Source organism: Aulonocara sp. 'chitande type north' Nkhata Bay, linkage group LG16, assembly GCF_057382095.1.
Source record: "Aulonocara sp. 'chitande type north' Nkhata Bay isolate Kocher_YH1m ecotype deep benthic linkage group LG16, A_spYH_male_GT1.1, whole genome shotgun sequence".
In the NCBI taxonomy this organism is placed as follows: domain Eukaryota; kingdom Metazoa; phylum Chordata; class Actinopteri; order Cichliformes; family Cichlidae; genus Aulonocara; species Aulonocara sp. 'chitande type north' Nkhata Bay.
This window is the reverse complement of record NC_141359.1, coordinates 7,604,978-7,632,652: the sequence shown is the minus strand read 5'-3', so window position 1 is coordinate 7,632,652 and position 27,675 is coordinate 7,604,978. Positions and strand designations below refer to the sequence as shown.

Below are 27,675 nucleotides of genomic sequence, written 5' to 3'. Positions count from 1 at the left end.
CTGCTGGCCCTTTAATTACGCACGGCTTACGTACTTCCCGGAAGCGCAGTGGGGACACAGGCCCCATCGATTCAACACAACTGCATACATAAGCACTTACTAATAATAAAGCACTGTTTGTATGTCATTTTCATGGAGTGCTATCGCTAACACATATGGCGGGTCAAGAGGAAAAGCCAATCATCTATACCATGGAAAACAAGCCGATTGTAACATGTGAGTGTTTGTTAAACGGAGACGTTCACTCTTTTATTTTTTATGGTCTTGACAGCTAGCCCTGCTAGCTGCATTCATTAGCTTATTTTGGCTAAGCTAGCTGTCACCCTTACAATAACCAATTTGTAGTCGCTGCTTATGTGTATAGCAATTGGGGATGGCTTATTTCCAAACTGTTAGGCTGTAATATTTTTAGACGTGCATACTGCGCCGTGTTCGTGTTAAATGTTCTCAGGAAAGACGGTCTCTTAGCTAGCTGCACTGATTAACAGGCCCAGCTAACGATAGAACGTCACGGACAGGTGCTGCAGTTTTAGTGGGGTATCATATTGTTCCTTGCTATACAGCCACAGTTTTCCCTGTCGGGACCTCGAAAAGTAGCTGCCACAGTGAAGAGTGAGAGCTGGGCTCGGTTTGCCATTCATAAATCCCGTGGAGTGTGGTAGAAGCTTCATTGGTGGGGTTATTATTTTAGGGAGCGACAATGGTGGTGGGTGCCAGCTTCATCTGATTTCGCAGTATGTATGTTTCGCAAGTATAAGAGTAGATAGAGGCTCTAGGAAATGGGACTATGAATGAAAATCATTGGTGGCACACTTTGACGTTCAGACATTGGGGTTCACAAGCGAAATCGCAGGTAGATCTCAGAGTGTGGATAACCCGTATGTCGTTCCATACGGGTTATCGTGTGTCCTACACTAGACGGTTGCATTCTGTAGTAATAGGTCCTTTTACAGATATAAAATATGAAGTTAAGGCCTTAGAGATTGTAATGCTCTTAACAGTAAATGTAATATGAAATGAAAATGACACCCTACTGTTGCAGGATTTATTGTCAGGGTTTCTGTGTAAATTACTTACTGTCTCAAGTTGGATACTGAAAACGCAGTTTGTGTGTCGTGTGTGTGATTGTAATTGTGCATAAGTGGAGACCTCGGGTTACACTCTGGTTTACTCTGGCCGTGTGATCATTGATTTACACAGAGCTTATGCCACTCAAATAGTGTGTGGTTGTGTTCTTGATGATAGCAGAATTAACATATGATGAAACATTGATCATCAGAGTATGTCTATGTAGTAGATGAGCAGCAATGTGCCAAGTGTGTGAGAGCAGCTAACCCAATGCAAGGATCATCAGTTTGCTTTGCAGCTTCAATAGCAGCTTTTGTGAACATCCAAAGTTCATTATTGTTTGCATTGCACTGGGTATATCAAGAACTGTTGAGCTAACACAAACAACTGCAGTATCCCAGTGTGGGTGATAAAATGCTGAACTTCAACAGTTAAATATGGCGCTTTCAGATTAGAACAACAAATCTGAATTGTTTGTGCTAAATTGACCAAATTACAGAGTATACAGGAAGACATGAACTGTTAGAATGACCAGTTCACATTTTGTCACTGTGATGACGGTACAGGCACATTATTGAAGTCGTACAGATTTTAGTATTTGATACAATAGTTAGGTTAACCTCTTTGTGTCCTCAGTGCTTTGAATTTTGTTTTTCACTTGGTATTTATTTTGGTTTTATTTGGGCAGAGGCAACAAAACCTTTTTAGTTAGTTTTAATAACGGAAACTGTTTGATAAAGCTTAGGAAAAGATCTAAAAGAAAAAAAATATTAACGCTGGATGTGGAAAAGTGAAGTTTAAATAGTGTGTTTAAAAGCGATTTAAGGAGTGCTTTTGCAAATGTACCTCACTCAGTGTATTAGGCACTGATGCAAAGGAAACGGCAGAATTGACTGATATTTGTGGCACTGTTAGGGTGAACAAGATCCACATGCATATGTTCTGGTGTGGTCAGAATGTGGAGGGTATGGTGGTACATGAACCAGTTCTCCACCTGCTGCCAGTGGTGGTTAGACTGGTCCTCCTGTTCACATCCCGCAGAAAAAGCAGTAACTATTATCCCCATCTCTAGTCTGATGGACAACTGCTGGCGACATCGAGGACTGCCACAAAAGAGTCAAATTGACCTGACGTTGAGGTTGAAGTGCTGACCTTTTGGGATATTTGGTTACATTTTGTTTCATAAACCATGTGGTTTCCTTTTATTTTTCAAGTGTATTCAAAGAAAACATGGTTTCACACTGGTTCACTGGCTGTGGCCTGTTTGCAGTGTAGCTTTAAACAAGTGCTAGTCACTGTTCATCAAAACCCACACATCTACCTTGAATGACAGCTTGATAATTTCTAAAATTGGACACCATTGTTCTGCAGGAGTGGTGACTCTACCAGTCCGCGCTGGTAAAAGTGGATTCACGGAGTGTAGGAGGCATATGGAAGGAGGAGCCTTAAATTAAAAGCTGCATGTCTGAACCATTATGTCATAGTCACAGTCACAACTCTTTTTGTAGTTTTCTACCCTGGTCTGTATCAAAGCAGTATCAGCAGGAGTGAGAGGGACTCTTTTATTTATTTATTTATTTTTTGTAATCGCAGGTGGGGCGTGAACAACGAGTCATGTAGCAAAAGAAATCAGATGTTTGTTTTTCCAATAGCAATGGCTGATTCTGGCTCTGTGTAGGGCAGTGCACTGTGATAACAGGTGCTGATGCATGCGTGTTTTTGCACTTTTATTTTTGCATTGCTGATCATGTGCTCTATTATAGCAACTGGCACTGCATAGAAAAATAGACTGTTTAACTCAAATCCCTGGCTTTAGGTATGTGCTTTCTTTACTACCAGTGATTGATCTGTAGTTTTTTCTGCTTTCTGTCAGTTGAATCTTTTACGGATGTTGAGCCATGTGTGGGAATATAATGACTGCGACTGTGAAGGCTAGTCCAGACTGTATTTACAGATGACACCGTGATGAAAGAAAGGATTGACAGTGTTAAACTTTGGTTGTGTAAATATCTTAGCTTGAGTAGCTCTGTCTTTAGAATAAAAGTGAATGTGCTTTGTAATGAATTCTTTTTTCTTTTACTTTTTGTTTAATGATAAGCTGTAGATGGCTAGAAATCTCTGTCACAACAGTAGCACTTGTGCTAGGACATAGCAATCAGTTACAATACAAGGGTATTTCTATTGCTTTTTGGAAGCATGCGTTTGCTGTGCAGAAAAGAGAGAAGTAGGGGTTTAAAAAAATCTATTTGTGCTCCTAATATTGTGTAGTTTAATAGTCTAGTCTGGAGCTGTGTACAGTTGCCTCCTGGACAGCTTTAAATATAAAAAAAGAAGTAGAAATCCCAAGAATGATGTTGTGGAAGCAGAGGAGGCTTTATTCTGGAAACCTTGACATCATTTAGACCCAGAGGGCTGTTAAACAGGAGGCAGCAGATATAGAAGAAGAGTGCAGTGCAGGAGGTTGATGCTGCCAGACTAGCCCGACGAAAACTTTGACAACATTTTCCCTAAATTAAAGTGTCATCACAGCTTGACTGTCTTTGCATCTGGTGAGGTTTTATTGCAGATTCTGAAGGTGTTTAGAGTTAAAAACCATTTGTCACATTGTGCAGTGATTGTTTACTCCATTTCTGATATTTTCATACAAAAAAGAATTCACTTTGCATTTTGTTCCCAATTCTTATTTTTTTCGGTCAATGTTGTGTGTTCACATCAAAGTGGCGTTGGCAGCATCTGACAAGGAGGTGTTTGATGAATCATGTGACTTTTCTACCACCCAGAATGATCCCTATGACAGGTACAACAGAAATGTTATCAAGTTGTTCAGAACAGAAATATAACAGTAAAATGCAAGACTGTTGTAAAAAAGGAAGAAAAGATGAAATCCAGATTTTAGTTCCAGTTAATAAGTTTATCCTTAAGCGCGCTCTCAGCGCTGCTGTTGGTGGCTGCATATTAGAGCGCTGAAACTTTAAACTGGACCAGTTTAAACATTAAAGATTACAGGCTGATAAAGGAGACGTGGAAATCACTTCAGTTTGTCGGAGATCAAAGTGAAATTAAGTTGATTTATTGAGCAGGTGTTCTTGATGTGTGTTCCGTGTTCTAGTAACTGCATTTAGTTTTTATTCTCAGATGCAGAGTCTGTGCTGTTTAAGGGTTTGAGAGTAAAGGTTAAACACAGAGACAGAATTCAGACTTTATACAAGCACATTTGATACGGGCGGCAAGCACAGTGTAGGTGTCCTGTTTTAGGATCAGATATTAATGCTTGTTGTACACTGATTATTGTAAAATTGTTTGCTGCCAACAGAAAACAAGAATCAAAGAATAAAGCATCTAAACATCTATATTATTGATTATTGATTCTAATCAGGGAAACATAAAGATATTACACCCTTGTACTGTTCCCACCCAGGGAGCATCCAGGAATAGTGACGCTATTTTCTGCGGAGAAGGTTGGTTGATTTCATACTTGTTGATCTCTAATCTGGAACCCAACCTGCTCCAGAGCAGGTTGGGTCACATCATAGGTTACCTTGGCCATTTACCCTAATAAGAAGTGAATCATCTTCGTAGAACAGAAAATGAAAGGTTAACCCTGAAGTTACCTGGATAAGGCCTCTGCTCGCTCTGTTTTAACTCAGGTGTGACATCCTTTTATGCTGGTCGGGGAAACTGTTATTGTCAAGAAGACATGAGAAAAAAATTTTTTTTTAACAACAATATTCCATTACCACCCCTTGAACTATTGCATTTTTTTTTTTGCGATGACCTAATTTTTAACCCACCTTGTCTTCCTGTTTTTGTCTCAGGTGCTGGAGATCAGGCCTTGTTTACTTCTCTTTATACCTCATTGGCTCAACAGCTTCCCAGAGAGCCAATGGAGTGGAGGAGGTGAGTTTGTTTTTCTTCTTCTTCTTTCCTTTCAAATTTCACAGGTCAGTGTTTCACCAACAACACAATACATTTGTATTACATTTATTGATCACACAGAAAAACCTCAGGAGCAGAGCACAATGAGAGACGTTCTAGAGGAAGCAAAGGTGTAAAGAATTAAAAGAGGAAGTAGGAGGTCCGTTCATCACAAACCATAAATGACATTTACAGGTGCAGCTAAACTGCAGTAAAGACAAAAACTGGTTGATTTGGCTGAGCATGAAGTGTAGCAACAGAAAAACACAAGGTTAGACATTAACCTGATCTCAGAGGTGTACTTAGTAATATTGGATGGTTTATTATTAATCGCCAGAGTTGCCTTAATGACTGGAATACTGATAATGTAATTCTCTCTGAGACATGATGTTTCATTTGAAAGCAAAGTGAATATTGTTGTGTATTAAAAATATTATGAGCTGGCATAGCAAGCAGAGCTTCTGATGGTCTTTTCTGAGCTGTTATCTGCACTGCGTGGATATAACACTTCAGGGTTTTGTTATCGTTATGACTTCGGCCAGAATCAGTTTATCCATCTGTTTGTGGTGACGGTAACCACATTGAGTGAAGATGGGCGGCTTTTTACATCCTTGATCTAATTTTCCCATTTTGTTATAACAGGAAGTTAACAAAGCAGCATTTATCTTCATCCAACAGAAAACACATCGACAATTCTGAGGACAAAATGGAAACTTGCGTGTAGTAATACCATTTCTAAGATACTGCTTCTGTTTCCTCCTGATATATTTGAAAAGACAGTGTGAGGTACATATTACATCAGTAAGACAGATTCTACTGGTGATACAGTTAAAGATATGATGCTCTGTCTTCATGGATATTTTAGAGTTTATTAGGTTGGGTTTATGGCAAAAGAATCCATTGGATAGAAAGATGACATTTTGTGCTATAAACTGTAGTCATTGTAAACTTGTGTTTGTATACTGATGCTCTGCTTTCATTTTTGTGCAGGACTTATGGCCGTGCACCAAAAATGATCCTCCTTGAAGCTAATTTTGTCCAGTTTAAAGAGGAGTTGCTCCCAAAGGAGGGCAACAAGGCTCTTCTCACCTTCCCCTTCCTCCACATCTACTGGACTGACTGCTGTGTGAGTACAAAGCACACACAGATACACAATCTTATTTCGCTCTGCTTGTCAGATCAGGTTGAGCATGTATTCTCTAGCCTGTCTTTGGGGGGGTCCTTAGGTTGATTCAAAGCTCCATAAACTCGCCTTTATCAAATAGCTGTCTGACAGAGAGATAAAGACTTGGTGCTGTTCAAGCGAAATTTGGAAAGGTGTTGGCACATTTTGTACAGGAAGTGAGAGTAGTCGAGTCGTAATAAAGCAGAGTTTGTTTAATCCATGCGTGTTTAAAGATGGATGTGACTGCCTGGATGAGTGTTGTGTTTATACTTTTATGCTCACTGTTCATCCCCTTTCGCATGATGCTGTGCAACAAAACTGATGTTGCATCTTCTGGCATAAGCTGCTGCTTTTGTGTTGCTTCTGCCGGTCACGCACATCACTATTTTTATAACGTAGCGTACTGTTCTACTGCACTTGAGTTGTGTTGAAGACGTGAGCATACAATTGTGTATCAGTACAGAAGTTAGACCGACATGACACTTGGTCTTATGTCTTTGCTTCTGGTTTTCACTTATTGTCTTCGTATGTCAGTGCTGATGTGGCGGTATTCCACACCTGTCGTTCAGGTGAATATTGCAGCTCTGGGTCTTAACTGCGAGTTAAAATAGAAGTGGCTATGTGATCACGTTACCAGCAGTTTGTGAAGAAACCAATGCAGCGGGAACACTTTCAAAGGTGGGTCTTTTTAAAAGAGGTGAAAGGTGGCTGAGTGCAAGATATGGAAATGTGACGTCCATCAAGGCTGACAGGCACATGTATGTTGTTTTCCATATAAACACAAAGCTTTGAACAACCCATCATCAAGTGTATCTCGTTTGCAGAGCCTTTCTCAGCAATTATCTGTTATTACACGGATGGCTTTCGCTCATCCGCAGCCAGGCTAAACTGAACTTGACAAAAGCAAAAGCAGATGGGAGAAAAACAAGAGAAGCAGGAACCTGCTGCTGGTGCTGACTGAGCAGTTGGTTAGTTTAAGGAAGTGCAGTCATCAGCTCATGACTCATGACATTTCCTAAGGACTGTGGGTGTAGTATACCTGCGTTAAAGACTGCCTTTGTAAAACCTGAATGCTTTCTTATTTGTAAAAGCAAGCAAACCAATGCCTCCTTGACAAACAGCTTTGCAAAGTGTGTGTGAGTTTAGTCCCATCTTTATTCAAGAGCAAGGTCTTTTGATTTGAGAGCATTTCTTAATTCCGTGTCCCAGAACTGTAGTGGTTTTCCTCAAAGCGTCATGCTTGCAAAGGTGCTCAGCTCTTAATGAAAAGTTGAATAATGTATGTGATATTCAACTTGCTGCTGTCCAAGCACACGCACACACCACATGAATGGAATTGCTTAATTTGTTTAAGTAAAGAAACAAAGGCTTTTTAAACCCCAAGGTGCTTCTTTTGCAGTTTCCTTGAGTCACTTTGTCACTATTAGTACAGAAACCAAACACAGAAGCAGTACACTTTCAAAAGCTTATTTTGTTTGCTTGTTTGTTTGTTTGTTTGAAAGAAGAACTAAGTTCTAACAAGTGAAACAAAGCTGAATATGGAGGTAATGAGGATGCTGGCTAAGTACTGCGTGTCCTCCTGCACATTAGACATCTGCATTTTGTAAGCGAGTAATGTAAAATGCAGGCTTTACTTTGCGGTTTAAATAAAATTGTTCACACTCAGCTTGTGGGATGACAAAACTGCCAAGCAATTAGCCGACTGTTGGAGGCAGTGCCATTCTTGTCTAGTGAGGTCAGCCTCTTCAGTCACAGGACTGTCAGGCTGAAGTAATCTGCCGCTATAATTGAAAGGGGAATATATGGGAATCCCATAGCTACATTTTAAAAGAAAGAAAACCTTTTTTATTTATTTATAAATGAATAAAACATCATAAAGGCTAGATGAAGTTATTTTCTGGTAACTTGTGTCACTTTAGGACAAATAGGTCCTGACTGACTAAAAGTTAACTTCCAAAACATTGTGTAATACCAGGACTTCAGTTTTTTCTTTCTGGCGGGTGACTGTTATATAATAACTGACTAATCATATTATAGCCCACCTCTTCTCATTTCCAGCCAATTTAAAACAAACACCACCCTCGAGCGGGATTCATTTAGAGCAAGCCACTTGGCAAATCCCAGTCACAACACCACATCAGTACCCCACAGATACAGAGGTTTAGTTATTGTCAATATAAACTCGCTGGCCAGCATTCTTTCTGTAGTTTCAGTTTCCGGATATGCTTTGATGTTGAAATATTCTCACTGGGTACAAAATGCTCTTAAAGAGGAAGCATGTTTTTCTTCATTTGCTCTTTAGTTACAATCTGATGAGTTAAAATTTTATTGATCCTGATTATGTAAAGTACAGCTGTAATAAAATTAATATGTTTGTACTGCTGTGGTGTGGTGTTGGCAAAAAATTGGCCAACGTCTAGGATGGAATAAACCGCAGGTATATAGTGCACTGTGATGATACTCAAGCCAAAACATGTGCAAAGAAATGAGCTATTTGCAGTTGTGTGGATGTTGTATATTTCCCAGGTACACCTTGCTAATACTCTGGAATATTGGCATGATAGTGTCACACAGTTGCTGCAGATTTGTTGGCTGCCGTGATGCGAATCTCCCGTTCCATCCACATCCCAAAGGTGCTCTATTGGATTGAGATCTGGTGAACAAATTGTAAAGTTCCAAAACCAGTTCAAGTTTTGTGACCTGGTGTGCTATCCTGTTGCAAGCATCAGAAGACTGTACAGTGTGCTTACATAGGGATAGAGATGGTTGGCAACAATACTCAGGCAGCCTGTGGCATTTACACAATGATTAGGGGCCCAAAGTGTTTCAGAAGACACCCCCCACACCGTTATACCATTACCAGCCTAAACAAAGCAGGACGGATCTGTGTTTTTGTGTTGTTGCCACAGACTAGTATCTGAATCTTGGCAACAATCGAGACTCAGCAGACCAGGCAGCATTTTTCCAGTCGTCTATTTTCTAGTCTCTCTAAGCAAACTGCTTTCCATACCATGATTTTAATAAGTGGTTATTTGAGTTACTCTGTGGCTATTCTATTCAGCCCTCTAGCATCAACCAGAGAGCCCACTTTCACTAGGTTCACTACCATGCCTCATTCAACATCACTGAAGTCACCATTCTTCCCTATTGTGATGCTTCAGCAGGTTGTCTTGACCGTGTCTAAATGTATTGAGTTGCTGCCATGTGATTGGCTGAGTAGTTATTTCCATTAACAAGCAGTTGAACAGGCATATGTGCATATATACCACTATGCAAAAAGGTAATTAATTGCATTATAAAAATGAAATAACTTGAACTAAATCACATCAATGTCTGGGTTGATGACTAATTGTTTTTAAACCAGCACCAGTTTTCTTTCATATTTTGGCAGCCAGTACTAAGTCTTCATAAAATGCCTGACTAAGCAAAATGATGTGCTTTATTGTAGGATACAGAAATGTATAAGAGCTCCGTGAAGGAGGACATGATGCGCTGGCAGAACAGCCTGAGGACCCACGGCTCATCAGACTGGGTCATCATTGTGGTGGAGACCAATGATACCAAGAAGAAGAACAAGACAAACATCCTGCCTCGCTCATCCATTGTGGATAAGATCCGCAGTGACTTCTGCAACAAGCAGAGTGACAGGTTAGCAGGCTCCTCCTGTCTAAACAAACTCATTTGGATGAAATTAGAAAGACGTGACGATGTGTAACACACTGACTCCCTTTACAATGCTTTATTAGTCCCAAGTTTCTTCTTTTTCTGGAGTAACTGTCAAAGGTAATTGTTCTACAGAGTAATTTGAAATGTGATGTGTAAGTCTGAAATGATTATTTGATTTTTGTAACGATTGTTTGATGTTATGTTTCTGAAAAACGTCATGAGAGCCTTTCTTTTTATCCCAAAACACACAGTTTGTGAATCTCTAGCGGTGGGTAGTGATGAATGCAGAGCGTGATGCAGTCTAGGGAGAGAAAGTGTACTATAAGTTATTTCTACACTTACAATGTACAAAACAGATGTAAATGTGCTCGATGTTAGAATTTAGAGACATTCTCTGAAAGTCTATCGTAGAGGTTCTCTAGATGCTGCAGTTTACTGATTTCCAAAGGGATGACATGAAGAGTCTGAGTTGAAATTTTAACTTTTACAAATGCCAATTTTAGCTGAACTATTAGGATGATTTTCACAATTAGAAACCCACAGACTGCTTTATGTTTTAATTATTTTATTCACTTAATTTAAAAACATTTTCACTTTTATTTAAAAAAGTGAAATAATAGTAATTCATTGCTTTCTTTCACATGTTGTCTCAAAGCAGTTTCTGTAATCAGTGCTTGCTAAATCTAAGCTGCCTTGTGGATTGAATCTTCCTTATGAAAGACTTTTGTCTTTTCATCCAGGTGTGTAGTTCTGTCTGATCCTCTGAAGGACTCATCTCGATCTCAGGAATCCTGGAATTCCTTGCTGCTAAAGCTGCGAACTCTCCTCCTCATGTCCTTCACCAAGAACCTGGGCCGCTTCGAAGATGAAATGCGCACACTACGAGAGAAGCGCACCCAGCCGGGCTGGAGCTTCTGTGAATACTTCATGGTCCAGGTACATGGAAAGAAGCGCCAGAATGTAGGCCTGTGTGTTATCCTGTCCTTGAACTCTGTCCTAGAAGGTTACAGGAACCAAGTGTTGATTTCCAGTTTTGTCTTATGTGTGTGTCGTGCAGGAGGAGCTGGCCTTTGTTTTTGAAATGCTGCAGCAGTTTGAGGACGCCTTGGTCCAGTATGATGAGCTGGATGCTCTTTTTACCCAGTATGTCCTTAACTTTGGAGCGGGAGGTACGTAATCACCTTATTATTATGCTTTTGTTTCAGTTTGTCTCTGTTAATTAAAAGAAACACTGTTTGCATTTTTGTTTCCATTTTCAAAGGTACGCGCTAGTTTTGTTTTTGGTCATGCTAATCCGTTTCTTTCACAGATACTGCTAACTGGCTCGGCTCCTTCTGCGCCCCAGTGCGTAACTGGAGTGGCTTGTTGCTTCGGCGACCCATTGACATGGAGAAGAGGGACAGCATCCAGCGTGGAGAGGCCAGTCTCTTAGACCTGAGAAGCTACCTGTTCTCTCGTCAGTGCACTTTACTAATCTTCCTCCAGAGACCCTGGGAGGTCACGCAGAGAGCGCTGGAGCTGCTCCACAACTGTGTACAGGAGCTCCGCCTGCTGGAGGTAATAAACACAGATCGTACCATTTCTAATGGTACGAGTGGCCTTTCATCCTCTCTTTCTACAAAATGTACTTCATTACTTATCTTAAAATGCTTTCTTATGTTACTCAGGTGCAGGTCCTTGAGGGAGCCCTGGACTGTTGGGTGTTTCTCAGCTGCTTGGAGGTTCTGCACAGGATCGAGGGCTGCTGTGATCCAGCCCAGTTAGCTGCAAACTGCTCCCATACTGTTGGTCTCTGGGCATATGCTACAGACAAGGTACCACACACAAAATAAAAAAAAAAACAAAAGTCTTGCTTTTTTTAAGCTTAACTTAAGGAACCCATTAGCAGCACCTTTAAGCTTCCAACAGATCTGTTGGACCTTACCCCTCAGCCCTAAAAAAGGCTGAAGGGGTAAGGTCGCCAGCCTACGGGGCAGCAGGTTTTTAAATGCAGTAGCTCACAAATGCTTCAAATGGATACCATAGGTGTATCTGCTAGGAGGCTGAGGTAGGGCTGCCACAAACAATTATTTTGATAGTCGACTAGTCACCGATTATTTTTGCGATTAGTCGACTAATCAGATCATCATCCATTGGACGTAAAACTACAGCTTATTGCACCAGCAGCATCTGCTCTTATATAACTATCATTAGCTTACAGCTTTAAGTGTTTAAGGTATGTGCTAACTAAAAATAAAGACAAGATGATAGTTTATTAAATTTTAATGAAATTTGCAGATTGTTTCTGTGAAATTTAATAAACTCCTTGCTATCTAAAATATAACAGGACACTGGAGTATATTCTCGAGCATCTCACACTTCTGATGATCAATTGTCTGCTTGACTTTATTCAGCTGTGTAAAAACTATAACTTTAATCTCAGCCAAACCGATTTACTCAGGAACAAATAAAACACTAAAAAAGCCAAACAATAACATTTTTAAATTATCTAAGTGACTCATATTTCGTGTTTAACCTGAGTAGCGAAAGACGGCGGTGGGTTTGAAAATGATTTGCCGGGAGTCCGGTGTTCTCACGGCTCTAGTGAGCCTCGCCCCCGGCTAACTATCGAGCTAGTGGGTAACAGACGTCTCCGAAAACGTCAGAGCACTTTTGAAAATATGTGGTGTCCTGATAAACTGAGCAGATGTTTGAGGTTTATACAGCTACATTCTCACCTGAAAATATGTTAAACGTTTATTTTGTGACCCAAAAAGAATAATAAGAGTAACATTAAAACTAACTAGCTGCCACCATTGTTGGAAACTGAGCAGGGCGCTATGGATTCTGGGACACAGCTACTTCTTCTTCGGGGTTTAACGGCAGCTGGCATCCTTGTACATGCAGTGCTGCCATCTTCTGTTCTTATTCCTGCGTCTTTTGGGATCTTACAAAGCCTCAAACAACGCATCGAATATTTAAATTAGTCGTCGACGTAATCGTGACTAGTCGACTAATCGTGGCAGCCCTAGTAGGAGGCCATCGCCCCTGCCAATACTTTAATAAGTTTCTACATACAAGAGCACTAAAAAGGTTACTTGTCTGTATTTTTCCAAAACATCTTTGCCAATGCTTTGCAGTCCATTTCTGTCGAATGAAGAAATGTGCTTAACCTTTTATGTAATAATTTAAACACCAAGAAGTAGGTATTATGAACATAAAATGGCCTTTTTCCAATGAGTGTTCTCTCTGCGTTCTGCAGCTGAAGTCTCTGGGGGAACTTTGTGGCTTAGTGTCGAAAAATGGACCCAATTCTGAGGACCTGAACAGGACTGTAGATCTGCTGGCTGGGCTCGGGGACGAGAGGCCTGAGACTGGTAAGTTTTCACATTCTACCTTTGCTGGGCAGTAATGACCACCTGATTTATTAATTTATTTTTTCAGTTTGTCACTTTTTTTTAGATTAAAAGTACAGGCTGTTCCCAAAAACATGGCTATTAGTTGTAGTCTCTGCAGTGCAGCACACACAGGCACAGTGCCTCTTTGATCTATGGCAACTCTCTTAAGTCACCATGGTGTGCCTGAACCCTCAGGGTTAGACTTTACTCTTCACTGCCTCTCTTATTTGAAAGGGAATAAATAACCACATGTGTTTTTAAAATCTCCTTTGTCTTCCTCCACAGTCAACAGTTTGCAGAGCCCGTACAAAAAGCTGAAAGAAGCTTTGTCGTCTGTCGAAGCTTTTGAAAGGCACTATCTTGTAAGCCACACATATTGCCACAGTTTGATATTTTATTTCATTGGTTTACTAAGAAGGAAGTTAAGACGCATTCTTTCAACTGTTATCCAATTTTTTTTTTTTTTAATCATTTTTTTAATGATGTAATGTCCTGAAAGCTTCAGCAGCAACAGCTCATTTGATGATCTTTCTATTCTACCACCTTGTTGGCTCCTTCTTGCATCAGGAACTTTCTCATGCTGCTATGGAAATGTACCAGGCCATCGGCCGGCTTCGGTCTGCCAGACTGGTGGGAAAAAGTCTGGCTGAGTTCTACATGTAAGGAAGAGTTAAGCTGTTGGTTTAATTAGGGTATAGGCAGGTCTGTTTGAGTTTTTCAGGTTGATTAGGCTTCTACTATAGAACTGTTTCCCAATTAGAGCCTATAAATACCCACACAGGACTGAAGATAATTGAGAGGAATTAAGTGACATTAATTATATTGAGCATAACTATATGAGGTCTAACTTAATAGTCAAAAACCAAATACTTATGATGCCAGAAATAGGCTGTCCATCTGCTACTGGCTCATATTTGATGTCATGCCAGCCAATAGAGAATAAGTGAGTGGGCAGTATTTGCATGCAATTTCATACATTATAACCTGCAAAATAACTTTATCAGTGTACAAAAGGAAAAAAAGAAAAGAATTTCTTCACAAATATATAAAAATCTATGATGATGACAATAATAATAATGATGATGATGATGATGATGATCTCTATCATTTTCTATAATGAAGAGGAACAAGATGATTTGTTTATATGTCTTTTTTATGTAACACAGGAGGAAGGGAGATCCTGAGCGGGCGGAAACCTTCTTACAGGAAGCTCTGAAGTCATACGTGTCAGAGGGGTGGAGCCTCCCTGTGACTCACACCAGGAGACAGGTTGCTGAGTGTCAGAAGCTGCTGAGCAAAACTGAAGAGTATCCTTCAGAGCCATGAGACTAATTAATGGGCAAATATTAAAACATCACAGTGGTGCCAAGATTTAACATTACTTCACAGTACTAAACACTGAAGCACATTTATTACTTTCCTACTTTCCTATTCATAAAAATGGTTGCACTGGTCAAAGTTAGTACTTTAAAAATATGTCCTTTAGTTTCTTTATAATATAAAGTCGGTTGTTATGGCATCAAAATATTTACATGACCTTCTATAAGTTAGTCTAGTATTGTCATCAGTCAGGGTTAAAATAGGCTGAGCCGCTGATGATGTGAAACCTTGTCTGGTTCGGTTTGGCCTTGAAGGTAAAGTAGGGGTTCCTGCTTTGTTCTTCCAAAAGTTGTTTTTGAAGTAGTGAAATGAATTATTTGGTTTCCTTTACAACCCCCCACAGCTACTTACAAACCAGTGCTTTGTTGGCTGGTGATGTAAATCTGACGACGGACGAGAGGAAACACTTTTGTCAGGAAATTCTGAGCTTTACTGGCAAGTCTGGAGACCAGTGTAAGCACTTCTGTTTAACTCCCAATCAGCTGGAATCCACGTTGTATTTATAATTTACAAAAATGTGCACATCATTAACGTGTTTTTTTTTCTACTTCTTGCTCTCAGCTCACAAAGTTACCCTCAGCATGGGCGTGTTTGCACAGCTCACGCAGTTAAAGTTCCATCCAGCAGCAGCCTCGGTGCACTCTGGAGCTGTCCTGCAGGTGGAGCTCACTCTGCGGTGCTTGATGCCCGTGTCGGTGCGCATCCAGCAACTAGTCGCCAGCATTCACTTTGAGGTGGATCATGGAGGGACTCATGGGAGGTCAAAGGGAGCTCAGAGACGAACGCACCCAGGGACAGTAGTGTTTAGACAGAGTAACTCATCAGCGGGTCCTCCATCCTCCGCAGGCGCCGGGCCTTCATTAGAGCTGGATGAGATTCAGGACAGGAGTCCTTCGGACAATTCTCTCAACTCTACAGGAGTGATATGTAAAAACACTCACCTGCTCATGCGTCGTCATGACAGCAACTCACCCCCAGACACGCCTAACTGTATCAGCCCCCCTACTGTTGGAATTAAGGAAGGAGCCCAAATGCTGAAGGTGCAGGATGTAACATTAGAGCCTGGGAACAACAGCATCACGTTCACGGCACCAGTAAGATGCGACCTTCCTTCGGTCATAAAATGTCTCTTTAACTTTTCCCCCCTCACACTCTCATTTGTCCCTCTGGTTTACATTGTAGAGTGGACAGCCAGGTACTTACACACTTCGTCAGCTGTGTGCCACAGTCGGTGAGGTGCAGTTTATCCTGCCTCATATCTACCCGTCGGCCCAATATGAAGTCTATTCTCAGGAGCCCCAGCTCACCGTGGAGCCTCTCTCAGGTCTGAATACTTTTTTTGATTAAAATCAGATTCTTCATGTCTGGGGCTGTTGTGTTTGTTACACTTGGAGTTTATTTGCAGCTTTATTAGCTTAAATTCTCTAATAGTTTTCTGTAATTATGACCATATAAGCATAAAGAGTTTGAGGTTGATAAATTCTAATAAATGATTAGTTCAGAAAAATACTTTAACTTTTAATTTTAACAGCTCAATAGCTTAAAAAAAGTTAAATAAGTTTTACCAGCTCGTTTGAGCTGATCAGACTATAAATATTCCACTTACCCATAAGCCAGCGCAGCATGTGTGCGTCACTGTAGTTGTGTCTGTGTTTTCAGAGCCACTGTTAGCTGGTCTGCCTCAGAAGGTGAAGTTTACTCTGCTGACGGGTCACTACACTGTGAAGAAAGGAGATGCCCTGCAGCTCAGCAACACAGAAACAATGCCCATCCTGCCCTCCACCAGCTGCACCGCCCGAATCAGTAGCCCTACTTCTGGTCAGTAACTACACTGAATATAAGAAATGATTCTTTTAAGATAGTCATTTGGAGCAGTGATCTTTCCTGACAGTCCACTTTACTGCTGTCATTCTTTCCATGCCAAACTGCTTAGATTATCTCACCTGTTATTTGAGTAATGTCGTCTGAACTATATGGATCTCCACTGTGCTGCTGTGTGGGTGGGTGGGGTTTGCACAGAATCTTGGTGTTCATGTTTCGGTTCAGAACTGAGTTGTGCCCATAAACAAACAAACTCATAGATACGGAGCTCTAAGCTTCACGCGGCCGTCTTTTCTGTCCCCCTCTTGTGTTCAGAGTTGGTGGGTGAAAGCACTTTGTCCATTCAGTCGTCTGAAAAGGTGACGAGCATCAGCCTTCCTCCGGCCCCTCCCTACCACACTCTGGAGTTTCAGCTGGAGGTTTTGTGCATAATCCCGTCCGGGGCTGACCGGCCCGCCAATGAGAGGCTGACTAATGGGGAGGTCCGCCATCGACCACGGAGCTACAGTCATCCCGACACACCGATGACCGCCATCGATCAGAGGGTGAGACACAAGACATGTTTCTGTGGGGGAGATGTGAGTGACGAAGCATGCTACATATCACTGGTTTTCAAGCTGTGGGTGGTACCTGTGTATAGTGTGGATTATGTTTTCTAGTGATCAATCGATCAGTTGTCCATAAGATGATTAATGACTAATATTCTAATAAATGTTTTAAGTTATCGTGAGGGTTTGCTACTTTAATGCTTTCACATTAGAATTGATGTTTTTGTGTGGTGAAGGTTTTATACTTGATATTTGATGACCTCACTTTGGGCCCAGAGATATTGTAGTTTTGTTTTTCTTTCTTTTTTAAGATAAACAATTGACTATTTTAAATAGTTAGCTGACATAAATTGTAAAGAATATGATTGTTAGTCATCAACCAAATACATATTTGCCAGATAGCTGATAGTCTGAGAAACGTAAACTTGTGTGTGTACACAGATGTCTATCGACTGTCCGTGGTCGATCTACTCCACACTGCTTGCCCTTACCTTCTACATCCCTTTCAAGACCAAACACTCTTTGCTTTCTGCTGGTAACAGGCAAGTCTCTTCCTCTTTTTAATTAGTTTTTATTGTTGGGAAAGATGAAAGTTTAGATTTAACTTATTAACAGTCTTTACCACTACCTTTCCAAACCTGTCTGACCTGTGACCTGTTGGACGTGATCCCACAGGAAGTACATCCAGGTGTGTGTGCAGAATGTGTCAGATGTTAATTTTGCGCTGGCAGAAGTGAAGCTGACAGAGAAGCAGCACGCATCGCTGGAGCTCCAGTCTCTTAACACTAAAACACAACAGGTGAGCAGAAAGGGGTAAAAAGCCTAACAAACATCTTCCTTTATTTTAAATAATGACACCAGTTTTAAAATATGGTGAATGCCTTCTGTAATATTTTGGGTTAAAGATGGCTTTATAGGCTGTGTGCACTGTTTTGCTTATTTTATTCTTGATTTTGCATTTTGGTGTTAATTTGTCTGGAAACCTCTTGTCATTGTGGACGGAGCCCCAGAGTGTTTTCAGATTCCTTTTACATCAGGATAGACAATGTCATAATACATTTTCCATCTTAGATGTCGATTAGAAACATCAGAGCTACATCATCCATGGACTCGCACTGATGTCTGGTGTGTATTTTGTGTGTCTAGCTTCTGTGCTGTAAGCACAGTGTGTTCTGCTTGTGGGAGGTGAGGTGGAAGGACGACCTGCCCTCCTGTCTCCAGTGTGTTTTCTCTGCCAACTTTTCTCCGCTCAGCCAAGACATTTCTGCCTACAAACCTTTCCACTACCAGTTCCAGCTTGAGAGAGTCACTGTAAGTCCACTTAAACTCCAGATTTAGGTCCTTTTCATCTAAATGCGTAAGTGAAGCAGTGATTGTGTTGTCAGAACGTTAAATATCAAGACTTTTAAAACATCTGAGCAAATTCTGTTTGCAAGTGGCTACTTTGTATGGATGGCTCATTGTAGGAGTTTAGTTGCAGTTAAGTTAGCCATTATCATTAACTCTCCCACCCACTGATAACCTCTAATTCATGTCATCAGACATTGTACAGCGTGAAAGCAGAAATCTTCCCTCCTGCTGGTGAGCAGCGCTGCCGCTCTGGCGTCCTCTGTGGACTTGAGGTGTGTATAACACGACTGACTGAACCAGCAGAGGGAGAGATTGCAGAGGACAGCAAGACTGAGACCGATGGCCCCAAAACCACCAAGCTCATGTATGAAGGTATGCTATCAGCTCCCCTTTCTGTCTTTTTTTTTCTTCTTTTAATTAAATCAGATTTTTAGTTGACCGGTCAGTTATTTGAGAGGAATATTTGGCTGAAGAATATAAAAATGGCATTAATTTCACACAACACTCAACGTAGAAATGCTGGTGCCTAAAATCAGCTGCTTGCCAAAAACTGTAGTTCTGTAAGAGTTAATATCACTTTTCACAAATACCAAGATATTAGCTGAAGCGGTGGATTTATCACTTTATAGATCGACTTGCTTTTGTTCAGATGTGCATATGTATAAGAGCCAGGCACTCCAAGCAAAACCATCTCTTCAAACTATTCTTCAGACTCCTTTCTGCACATGGCCAGACACAAACAAGGCAAAATAATTTAAGGCAACAAATAGTCTGTTTGATTTTGTTTGATTTCGATAATGTGAAACAATTTTAATAGTTGTGTTTGCATGCATGTCCACAGTGGCTGACAGCAGCAGTAACTGGGCGGTGTGTGGGAAGAGTTCAGGGATGGTGCTCATGCCAATGACGGCCAACGCCACCCACAAAGTCCAGATCGAGGTGATGCCTCTGTTTGCTGGACACCTTCCCTTCCCCAAGATCAAAGTGCTGAAGTACCTGCCTCACACTGCAGCAGTGGCCATTCAGCCAGACCCCGGTGAGACCTGCTAAACCTTCAAGCCTTTGTAGATGTTTATTCATAAGGGAAGTTCAGAGTGTGCAGCAGCACAGCTTATTAGTTACTCAGCCTCACTAGTTAGGAGTTGCTTTGTTTGTTCCATGCAGTTGCTCAGGTTGTGCTTTATTTACCTTAGAATTACCTTTGTGTTGTGTGACGCCACAATGCAGAACATTGTGTGGATTGGTGACGCCCTCTGGTGATTCCTGTGGGGTTTTTCAGAAGGTGCTCCTAAGTTTGAATATGACAGTCCATGCCGCCTTGTATTTGACCACCGTTAGTGTGTCACCACTCACACCAGTGTCATTAGCATAGTTTCATCATTTTAACATAAAAGCAGCATCACATTAAAATGTAGCAAATGATTGCAGTGGAACCGTGTTTTCATTCACACTGAAAAGGAGAGGATTTATTTTTTTCATTTTTATTTTTTTATTTTTTTAATAGATTTGTGTTTTACACACTCTGTTTGATCTGCTGGCCTGTTAGCAGTTCATCCCCAGATCTTAGAAATAACGTTCCGGTACAAAATGCTTTTCTTCTTCTTCTTCTTTGTCATTTGGACAATCAGTAACTTGTTTATTCCTTGGCGCTTTCAGACAGTTGCGTGGAGAACGACAGCCTATCCCTGCTGGACAAGACGCTGGATGATCAGGGAGACACAGCAAGCATCCGCAGCCGGGGTAGCGTCCACTCTGTGGGCAGCGGCGACCAGCAGCAGAAAGGCGTGGCCATGCCACGACTCGAGCCTTTCAGCCCTGGACAGGTGTTCAACCACAGCCATGCATGCCAGGTCCTGGTGCTGCCAGCTACTGACGACCACATCATGGAGGTCAATGCCACATGACCCTGGTGACAGCGTCACCAACAACCTTCACGTAGGACTGAACCTGTGGCCTGGATGGACTCTACTGAGATTGTTTTAAATCTGGGACGACTCGGGTCCATGAGTCCATTTCTGCGGCTGCAGGTTGTCGGTATGGACTCACTCCTAAGCATGAAACCCACTGCAGACGTTACGGACTAGCCAGTGAAGAGCCAATGACATCTGCTGATTAAGTTTAAATAAAGATTTTTCTTTGCCATACTTTGTACATAGCTCATTGAATGGATTTATAGGTATAAATATATATATATAAATAAATAAATATATATATATATACGGACTGATCAGTGAGATCGGTGCCTGTCGTACTATTTCGAACTGAAGAAGGAAAAAAACACTCCTGATTGTCCCGTGATGCACCAAAGCCCTAGATGTGTGTACGCCTTGACCATCTACTCAAGTACTGTAACAACTGAGTGTGTCCAGCTGTTGTGTGCCTCTTCAGTAGTCATCTTTTTTTTTTTTTAATATTTGAGATTTTTGCTTGTTTTTGAGTCATTGAACTCTGATGTGTCTTTGGAGACGTATCTTATAATCCCAACAGACTCCTTTGTCCTAGTACTGAGGTAAATAATAATAATCTCCCAAGTTTACTACATGATTTCAGCATGATAAAGGTCAGTCCAGCACACATGAGGCACCAAAAATGAAAGTGTAGAGCTATTATTGAAAATGACCAACGCACCATCTGTGCTGATGCAAAGAAGTAGTAAAAAACAAATCGAATCTAAAATAACCCGGGTTACCTGTTCAAATGTCTGAACGTGTTGCTCTTCTTTCCATAGTATAGATTAAATGTGCTGCACAGGATTCTAAGTACAGGCTTTAGTATTTCTACTCTTGGGTATAAAGATCTTTAAAATGTTCACGTCTCCAAAAATGCACATAGATGTGCTAAAGAACTTCTATTTATTTTTAACAAAGACAAAGCCTTATGTTTTCTGACTCAAACGAAAACATAAGAATGAAACTCTCAAATATAAACCCGGCAATGACACGAAAGGCTCCGATTGTAGTGGTGTGTGTGTGTGTGTGTGTGTGTGCGTGTGTGTTGCATTTCTGTTCCGCTGTAGCTCTGTGTCCATGGACGTGATCAGATGAGACTTTTACACGAGGATCAGCCAGTGCACATTGTCAGTGCATTGTTTATATACTGGGTGTGTATATTTATTGTGTGCGTGCGTGTGTGTGTGTGCGTGCCAAATCCATGTCCGAGCTATGCACACATACCGGTGATGTCGAATGGATGAGTGAAATAAGCCGCTGTTAGATTTATTCATACATTTGTTTGAAAGGATGAACTCTAGCTACTTCTACCCCCGCCCTCCTCCACCCTTGTCCTCCTCTGTGGTGCATGCGCACACAGCGCGACTACAGCCTCCTGCTCCTCTTTGACCACTGTACATACTTATGTGTAAATAATGATTCAAAGGAAAATCATCTTTGATTGCCAACTATATTAAAAAAAACACTGGGATCTCCTTGGATGTCTGTTTTCTATAATATCATGTTAGCAAGAAAATGGGTTGAAAGATTGACGAGGCAACTGATTGACTTGTGTTGATATTTGTGCAGCATGAAAAACACAACAGGGTTTCTTATGGCCTGGTATGAACAGGGAATCCTCACTTGCTGACCTCGGTGTAAGAAATGATTCACAATGTATCAGTTTACAAGTCAAAAATATGCTTTTCCCAAATGTTCCATGTTGACTGTTGTTATTAATCAAGTGATTTTTGTGGAGGGAAAAAAGTTTGTTTTTGGTTTCTTACTAAGAATTTATTGAAAGTACAAAAAGATGCAAAATGAGTTTTAGTAAAAGTAAGAATGGAATGGAGGGAGGTGTAACAGTGAAGCTGTAAGGAGCAGAGGCAGTGAAAGTGGATGAGTTTAAATACCCCAGGTCAACTATCGGAAGCAATGGACAATGAAGAGAGTCCTGGCCGGGTGGAGGGGGACGGTGGAGCGACTGAAGATGGAGGTGGCTGAGTTGAAGATGTTCAGATTTTCGTCATTTGTGACCAAAATGGGCAAAGACTGAGAATGAGTACATGAGAGGGGATGACTCTGATTGAGCAGATTGAAGACAAATTTAAAGACGAGGTGGATAGTAGATTTACCAGGGGGATGTAGACCAGCGGTCCCCAACCCCCGGGCCACGGGCCGGTTTGGTACCGCGCCGCAAGAGTTGAGGCTAGGGTGTGAAATTTTTTTTTTTATCGGTTTTTAGCGTTATTTTTATTAAATCATTTTTACTGTTAACTCTGTTTCCCTGGGTCTTTTCCCACATGTTATGAATACATTTTCTTTTTTTTTTTCTTTTTTTTGGTACTGGTTTTATTTTGTTGAATTTATCCGCAACACCTTAAAGGCCGGTCTGTGAAAATTTTGCTGGAAATAAACCAGTCCGAGGTGCAAAAAAGGTTGGGGACCACTGATGAAGAGGGTAAACGAGGACATGCAGATGGTTTCTGCGACAGAAGAGGTTGCTGGGGTTAAAGTGACAGGTGATCAGCTGTGTAACCTCTAAAAGCAGTTGCTGTATGAAGATGATCCATGTCCCACCAGCCGTGCCTCTGCTTTGAGTCCTGCTCTGCAGTTTGAGAACCGTTTATTTAAGGGCAACACTGGCCTGCAAACACTGAGCCGGATACTTTAAACATGGCCAAAGTTTCAATTAATAATATAAATATATTAAAAGTACTGATTGTGAGCCAAAGGTTTACAGAGAATACACTGATCACTTGAATACCAAAGTGATTTTCTGCTTTTATTACAAGCTGATGTCAATGAGGACATGGACAAGTGGAGGACAAAAAGAGTGGCAGACCTAAAAAAATATCCACAGCAGATTAATAGGACCTGAAAGCCACATCCTTAGGAATTCGGAAACAATCCAGCAAAGGAAACGGGAGAAGAAGCTGGGGTATCCCAAATAACACAAGAACTGGGGTGAAAATCCATGACAATAGGTACAGAGGAGTTCAGGAGAGAGGTGCAACTGTGAGTGTCTGCAGCCAAATGTAAAACACGGTGGCGGCTCAGTCATGGTTTGGGGCTGCATTTCCACCAGTGGTGTTGAAATCTTGTCAAAATTTATGAAATTACAAATGCAGAAATACGAAGTACCATTAGGTTTGGATCCACCATGCAAAACTATCTGACTGGGACTGGCTTCAGTTTTCAGCATGTTACTGATCCCTGAGCTGCAACATTACTGAAGCAGTGTGGAATCATCTTGACAGAGAACAGGACAAAAGGCAGCCAACATCAAGAAGCCTGGAGAACTATTCCTGAAGATGCTTAAAAAAACACTGACGTATGAGACCTCAGGAAGTCTAAGAATAAAGGTGATCATACCAAATATTGACGTTCAAACTCCATTTCTGTATTTCCATTCATGTATGTGTACATTTCAATAAAATCACTGCATCTGTTTCGTCTTTTCATAGCAGATTAATAAGAAGAACCACTCTGAGGGTTCACAGAGGGAACATAATATATTTAAAATGAGAATATGTTGGAATGTTTTCTTCTCATGAACAATTTTATCACTTCAGTTCTGTAAGAAGTCTTTATATGAAGCAGAAGTCAGTCGCATTATGAGAGATCATGAGAAGTTCATACCCTCAACGGACGCTAGATGGCGCGATCGTCTCACCCTTTGAGCACAATTCAGCTTAAACGCTGTTGAATAAACTGGCCTGTTACAGCTGTGCCTTCTTATCTGGCAGACACATCCCGGTGTTACCAGTGTTTTCACTGAGATAAAGCCTCTGTTTGACATCACCGCACTGGCGCAGTAAAAGACCTCTCACAGGGTGGCCGGGTCATCCTCCAAGAGAGTCCCCTGGGGGCCCAGAATTCATTGTTGAGCTTATATTGACCTCCGTTTACAGTGAGGTTCGACTCACAGATCATATAAAACAAGACACACACATCAAGACTTTTAAAACTCGGTTTTTAAAAGAGACCAACAATGACAGAAGAGGGGACTTGAGGATTGAGATGATCATGTTTCTGGAAGCTTCTGCATTCAACATGTATTGGTGTTTAAAAAAACAATCACCTGTAAGTCGAATTACCTGGTGAATTTGACTCAGGGAGAAAGTGAGTCTGAGCCTATAAACAGGATGGAGGATATAATAAAAGCTGATTTTACAGTGTAAACAGCGCGATGTTTCCAGACTGCTTGGTGACTTCATTCAGGAATGTCATTGTTATTTCAAGGGACCTGTCCTGAGCTCAGCCCTCCTCCCCCGAGCTCAGCCCCCCCCGCTTATCTTCGCCCGCTTCTCATTAACATGATTACGCAGCTGCGCGCCGGGATCTCTGTGAGGTTAAACTAAAGGTTACAGGTGAAGAAGCTCTGGAGCTGCCGAGTCCAACATCAACCGAAAGTCCGGGCATGGCTCCTGTGTTGCTGCTGGCGGTGTGTTTTCTCGGCGCGTGTGCCCTTTCACCCGTGGAGGACACAAACAGGCAGGAGCAGCTCCTCCTGAGGTCCCTAGGGCTCTCCGAGAGGCCGAGGCCTGCAGGGAGCCTCCAGCCCCGGCGCCATGTCCCCTCCGCTCTCTGGGGGATGTTCCGGAGGGCCGAGAAGCTCCAGGCTCTGGAGAGCCAGCCCTGCACGGTGTCCGAGTATGGAGTCCGCGGCAACATCGTCAGATACGTCCAAGACCAAGGTAGCTACTTGGAGAAGCTGATGTTAGTCAAAACATAGGATGCTGGAGCTGAAGCACTAGAACTATCGATACGAACGCTGGTATTGGTTGATCGATACTTTGTTTTAAGTTTATTATGTAGCCCACTGACACTATGAAAAATGTCTGAAACCTTTGACTGTCACGTGTAATTGATTTAAAGCCTATTAAGAGATTTAATATCGAACATCGTCCATGGCTGTCAGCCTGTCAGTGTGCAGTATGCTGCCAGAGGAGGATGCAGTGCTGCTGATGGCTGAGATCACAACAGTGAGTGTTTGTGTGAGTGTCAGGGATAGTTATGTTTACCCCAAAGACTCAGCGGTGGCACGAACTCGTTATTTAGATTTACATTTTGAAAGAAAAATGATGAAAAAACCGATGGAAATATTGATTTGCTCTGATATAATTTACTAACATTCCTTCCAGGTTTGCTTTCAGAACTCCCCCCTATTTAAGCCTTAAAAAAGCATATCTGGCCTTTTAATAGCCAATAGCCAAGCTATATTTCATGTCTCTGCAAAGCTAGGCACATATTTATTCATTAAAGCTGATTCAGATACAAAAGGTGAAATAGTTACAAGCATTTCATGCTGGTAAGAGACAGAAGCTGTAATTTATTGAAGCGAAGACTGAGCTCCGTTGCATAAACAAAATGCACATTCTTTGCTCTGACTTGTACTCTTCTCTTGACTCCTGGAAAAACTGTAAGTTCCTTGTTAATCTTGCTGTCTTGGCGGATGTTTTGCAGGCAGGATGGTGTCTGGCTGGAGCAGCAGCTGTCAGGCTTGCCTGGAGAAGCATCTTTTCTTCAACATGTCCATCCTGCAGCCTGTGGAGATGCTATCTCTGGCTCAGCTGGAAATCAAGCTCCACTGGAAGCCCCTCAGTCCCGTGCAGCTGCTGCAAGGGTCCCAGGCCATTAGTGCCTCTCTTTATAAAGTGATCCGATCGACTTTGAAGGGAACTAATCCTAAGGCGAACCGCAGACTCCTGCTGTCCCAGTCGGTCCAGCTGCAGCCCGAGTCCACCTCCATCACCATGGATCTCACAGCGGTGGCAGAGAGCTGGCGCAAACCGGGGTCTAACTACGGCTTAAATTTAGAGTTGCTCCCTCTCGGACCAGACCCGGAAGAGTTCTTTCCGTTTTACCCCGGTAACTCCCTGCCGCTGGAAAAAGACTTCACCTTCCCGTTGGTTCAGGCCTCACTAGTGGCTGTGTCCCTCAACCCAAATCGGTGTCGGTCCAGACAGAGGAGAAGCGCCATCCACATCCCCGTGACACCCAGCAATGTGTGTAAAGCTCGCCGCCTCTACATCAGTTTTAAAGATGTCGGCTGGCAGGACTGGGTCATCGCCCCGCAGGGCTTCATGGCCAACTACTGCCACGGGGAGTGTCCGTTCCCGCTCAGTGAGAGCCTGAACGGCACCAACCATGCCATCCTGCAGACCCTGGTGCATTCCTTGGATCCAGAGAACACGCCACAGCCCTGCTGCGTCCCCATCCGTCTCTCCTCGATCTCCATGCTCTACTACGACAACAATGACAATGTGGTGCTTCAGCATTACCAGGACATGGTGGTGGATGAATGCGGGTGTCGCTGAAGATGCTGGACACTTCTGATTGGCCTCCGGTCAGCAGATATTATCCTCTGATTCATTCAGCTGCTTTGTCCAGTGATGCGAGTCTAGAATTGTTGTTACTGCAATTTTTTAAAATGATTGTTTTTCAATATGTAATGGAATATGTTTGCAGACAGTAATTTTTAAAGAATTTAACCTATTTGCTCTTATTGAAAGCTCTTGTTTGTCTTTTGTTTGAAGTCTAATGAAATAAAATTAGGAATTTAGTGTTTTTCAGTTTTAACAATGGCTTAAGTGGTCTGTTACACATCGCTTGCAATACTGGGCGGCATCGATCCAACAGCATTTTCTGAGTCCAAGACCTAAAAGTGAGTTAAGTTTGCTGATTTTGAAGTTACAATCTCAAGTTTTGTTTAACTAAAAGCAGATTTTAAGAACTATTTTGCTTTTAATTAGGTGTATTTGATTTAAAATGACAAAAATCAAGATCTTAGTGCTAAATCTTTGACAGAAATATAAATGATGAACAACAACAACAACAAAAAATCAGACAACTACACTGATGTTCAAAGAGCAGCTCAGTCCTTACACATCTTTAGAGCTTCCCTGTGGTTTAAATGTTTGCAAAGATCATCCACTCCTTTATCTGCTTCAATGGGAAATAAACTCTTATCTCACCTTCTTGCCTGATAACAGCACCCCCCCCCCTCCCTCAACCAGGGAGCCAAACCGCTGGGGTTGCCATGACGACAGCTAGGAGAGGCTGACGGGTTGGAGTAATTAGTGAGAGATACAGAGAGTTTGTGGTGTGAAGAAGAAGCCTGGCGAGCAGATTCTGTCTTCCAGAATGTTCTTCTGATGCTCTCACTGGGTTTTGGTAATGTTTCTTTTATACAGCAGGTTTTCTTCAAATCTTTAAAAGGCTTGAAGACTTTTTTTTCCCCCCTCTTCCAGTGTTCCCGTGTAACGAATCAATGAAAGCACTAGAATATTATACCAACAACAATACATTAAAGGATGATATAAAAGAGGCTACACATATGTGACTAATGCAGTTCTGTTGTAAGAAGAAAATATTTAGTTTTCATGTTACCAAATGAGAAACCCTCCAAAACAACAGGAAAAAATACAATAAAATTCACCTGATTATGTGTA

General features: G+C 41.7%; 2 protein-coding genes across 3 annotated transcripts; both read left to right on the top strand.

The window, feature by feature from the left end:
- Window positions 1-51: 51 nt before the first annotated feature.
- Window positions 52-21,888, top strand: trappc10 (trafficking protein particle complex subunit 10). Of its 2 annotated transcripts, XM_086266833.1 has the most exons (23): window positions 52-216; window positions 4,884-4,965; window positions 5,974-6,109; window positions 9,597-9,796; window positions 10,555-10,750; window positions 10,872-10,983; window positions 11,124-11,371; window positions 11,482-11,628; window positions 13,056-13,170; window positions 13,477-13,553; window positions 13,759-13,850; window positions 14,358-14,498; window positions 14,915-15,024; window positions 15,133-15,665; window positions 15,754-15,895; window positions 16,231-16,389; window positions 16,708-16,937; window positions 17,382-17,482; window positions 17,616-17,739; window positions 18,087-18,251; window positions 18,482-18,662; window positions 19,132-19,326; window positions 19,947-21,888. In XM_086266833.1, the coding sequence occupies exons 1-23, from the start codon at window positions 156-158 to the stop codon at window positions 20,192-20,194; spliced, it is 3,795 nt and encodes a 1,264-aa protein (XP_086122959.1). In that variant the 5' UTR covers window positions 52-155; the 3' UTR covers window positions 20,195-21,888. The 2 variants fall into 2 exon arrangements, with proteins under 2 accessions (XP_086122959.1, XP_086122957.1); XM_086266831.1 differs by lacking the exon at window positions 52-216 and having other exon boundaries at window positions 4,745-4,965.
- A 2,637-nt stretch (window positions 21,889-24,525) lies between these two features.
- On the top strand, window positions 24,526-26,865 carry LOC147310906 (protein DVR-1-like). The gene is made up of 2 exons (XM_086266533.1): window positions 24,526-24,918; window positions 25,688-26,865. The coding sequence occupies exons 1-2, from the start codon at window positions 24,642-24,644 to the stop codon at window positions 26,539-26,541; spliced, it is 1,131 nt and encodes a 376-aa protein (XP_086122659.1). The 5' UTR covers window positions 24,526-24,641; the 3' UTR covers window positions 26,542-26,865.
- Window positions 26,866-27,675: the final 810 nt, after the last annotated feature.

Excerpts from the sequence above, each read along its gene's own strand:
- trappc10 (XM_086266831.1), top strand. The coding sequence starts at position 4,766 with ATGAGAAAAAAATTTTTTTTTAACAACAATATTCCATTACCACCCCTT. Across the intron at positions 11,629-13,055 it reads GGGCATATGCTACAGACAAG|CTGAAGTCTCTGGGGGAACT; the intron begins GTACCACACACA and ends TGCGTTCTGCAG. Across the intron at positions 13,554-13,758 it reads CTTTTGAAAGGCACTATCTT|GAACTTTCTCATGCTGCTAT; the intron begins GTAAGCCACACA and ends TTCTTGCATCAG.
- LOC147310906 (XM_086266533.1), top strand. The coding sequence starts at position 24,642 with ATGGCTCCTGTGTTGCTGCTGGCGGTGTGTTTTCTCGGCGCGTGTGCC. Across the intron at positions 24,919-25,687 it reads CAGATACGTCCAAGACCAAG|GCAGGATGGTGTCTGGCTGG; the intron begins GTAGCTACTTGG and ends GATGTTTTGCAG.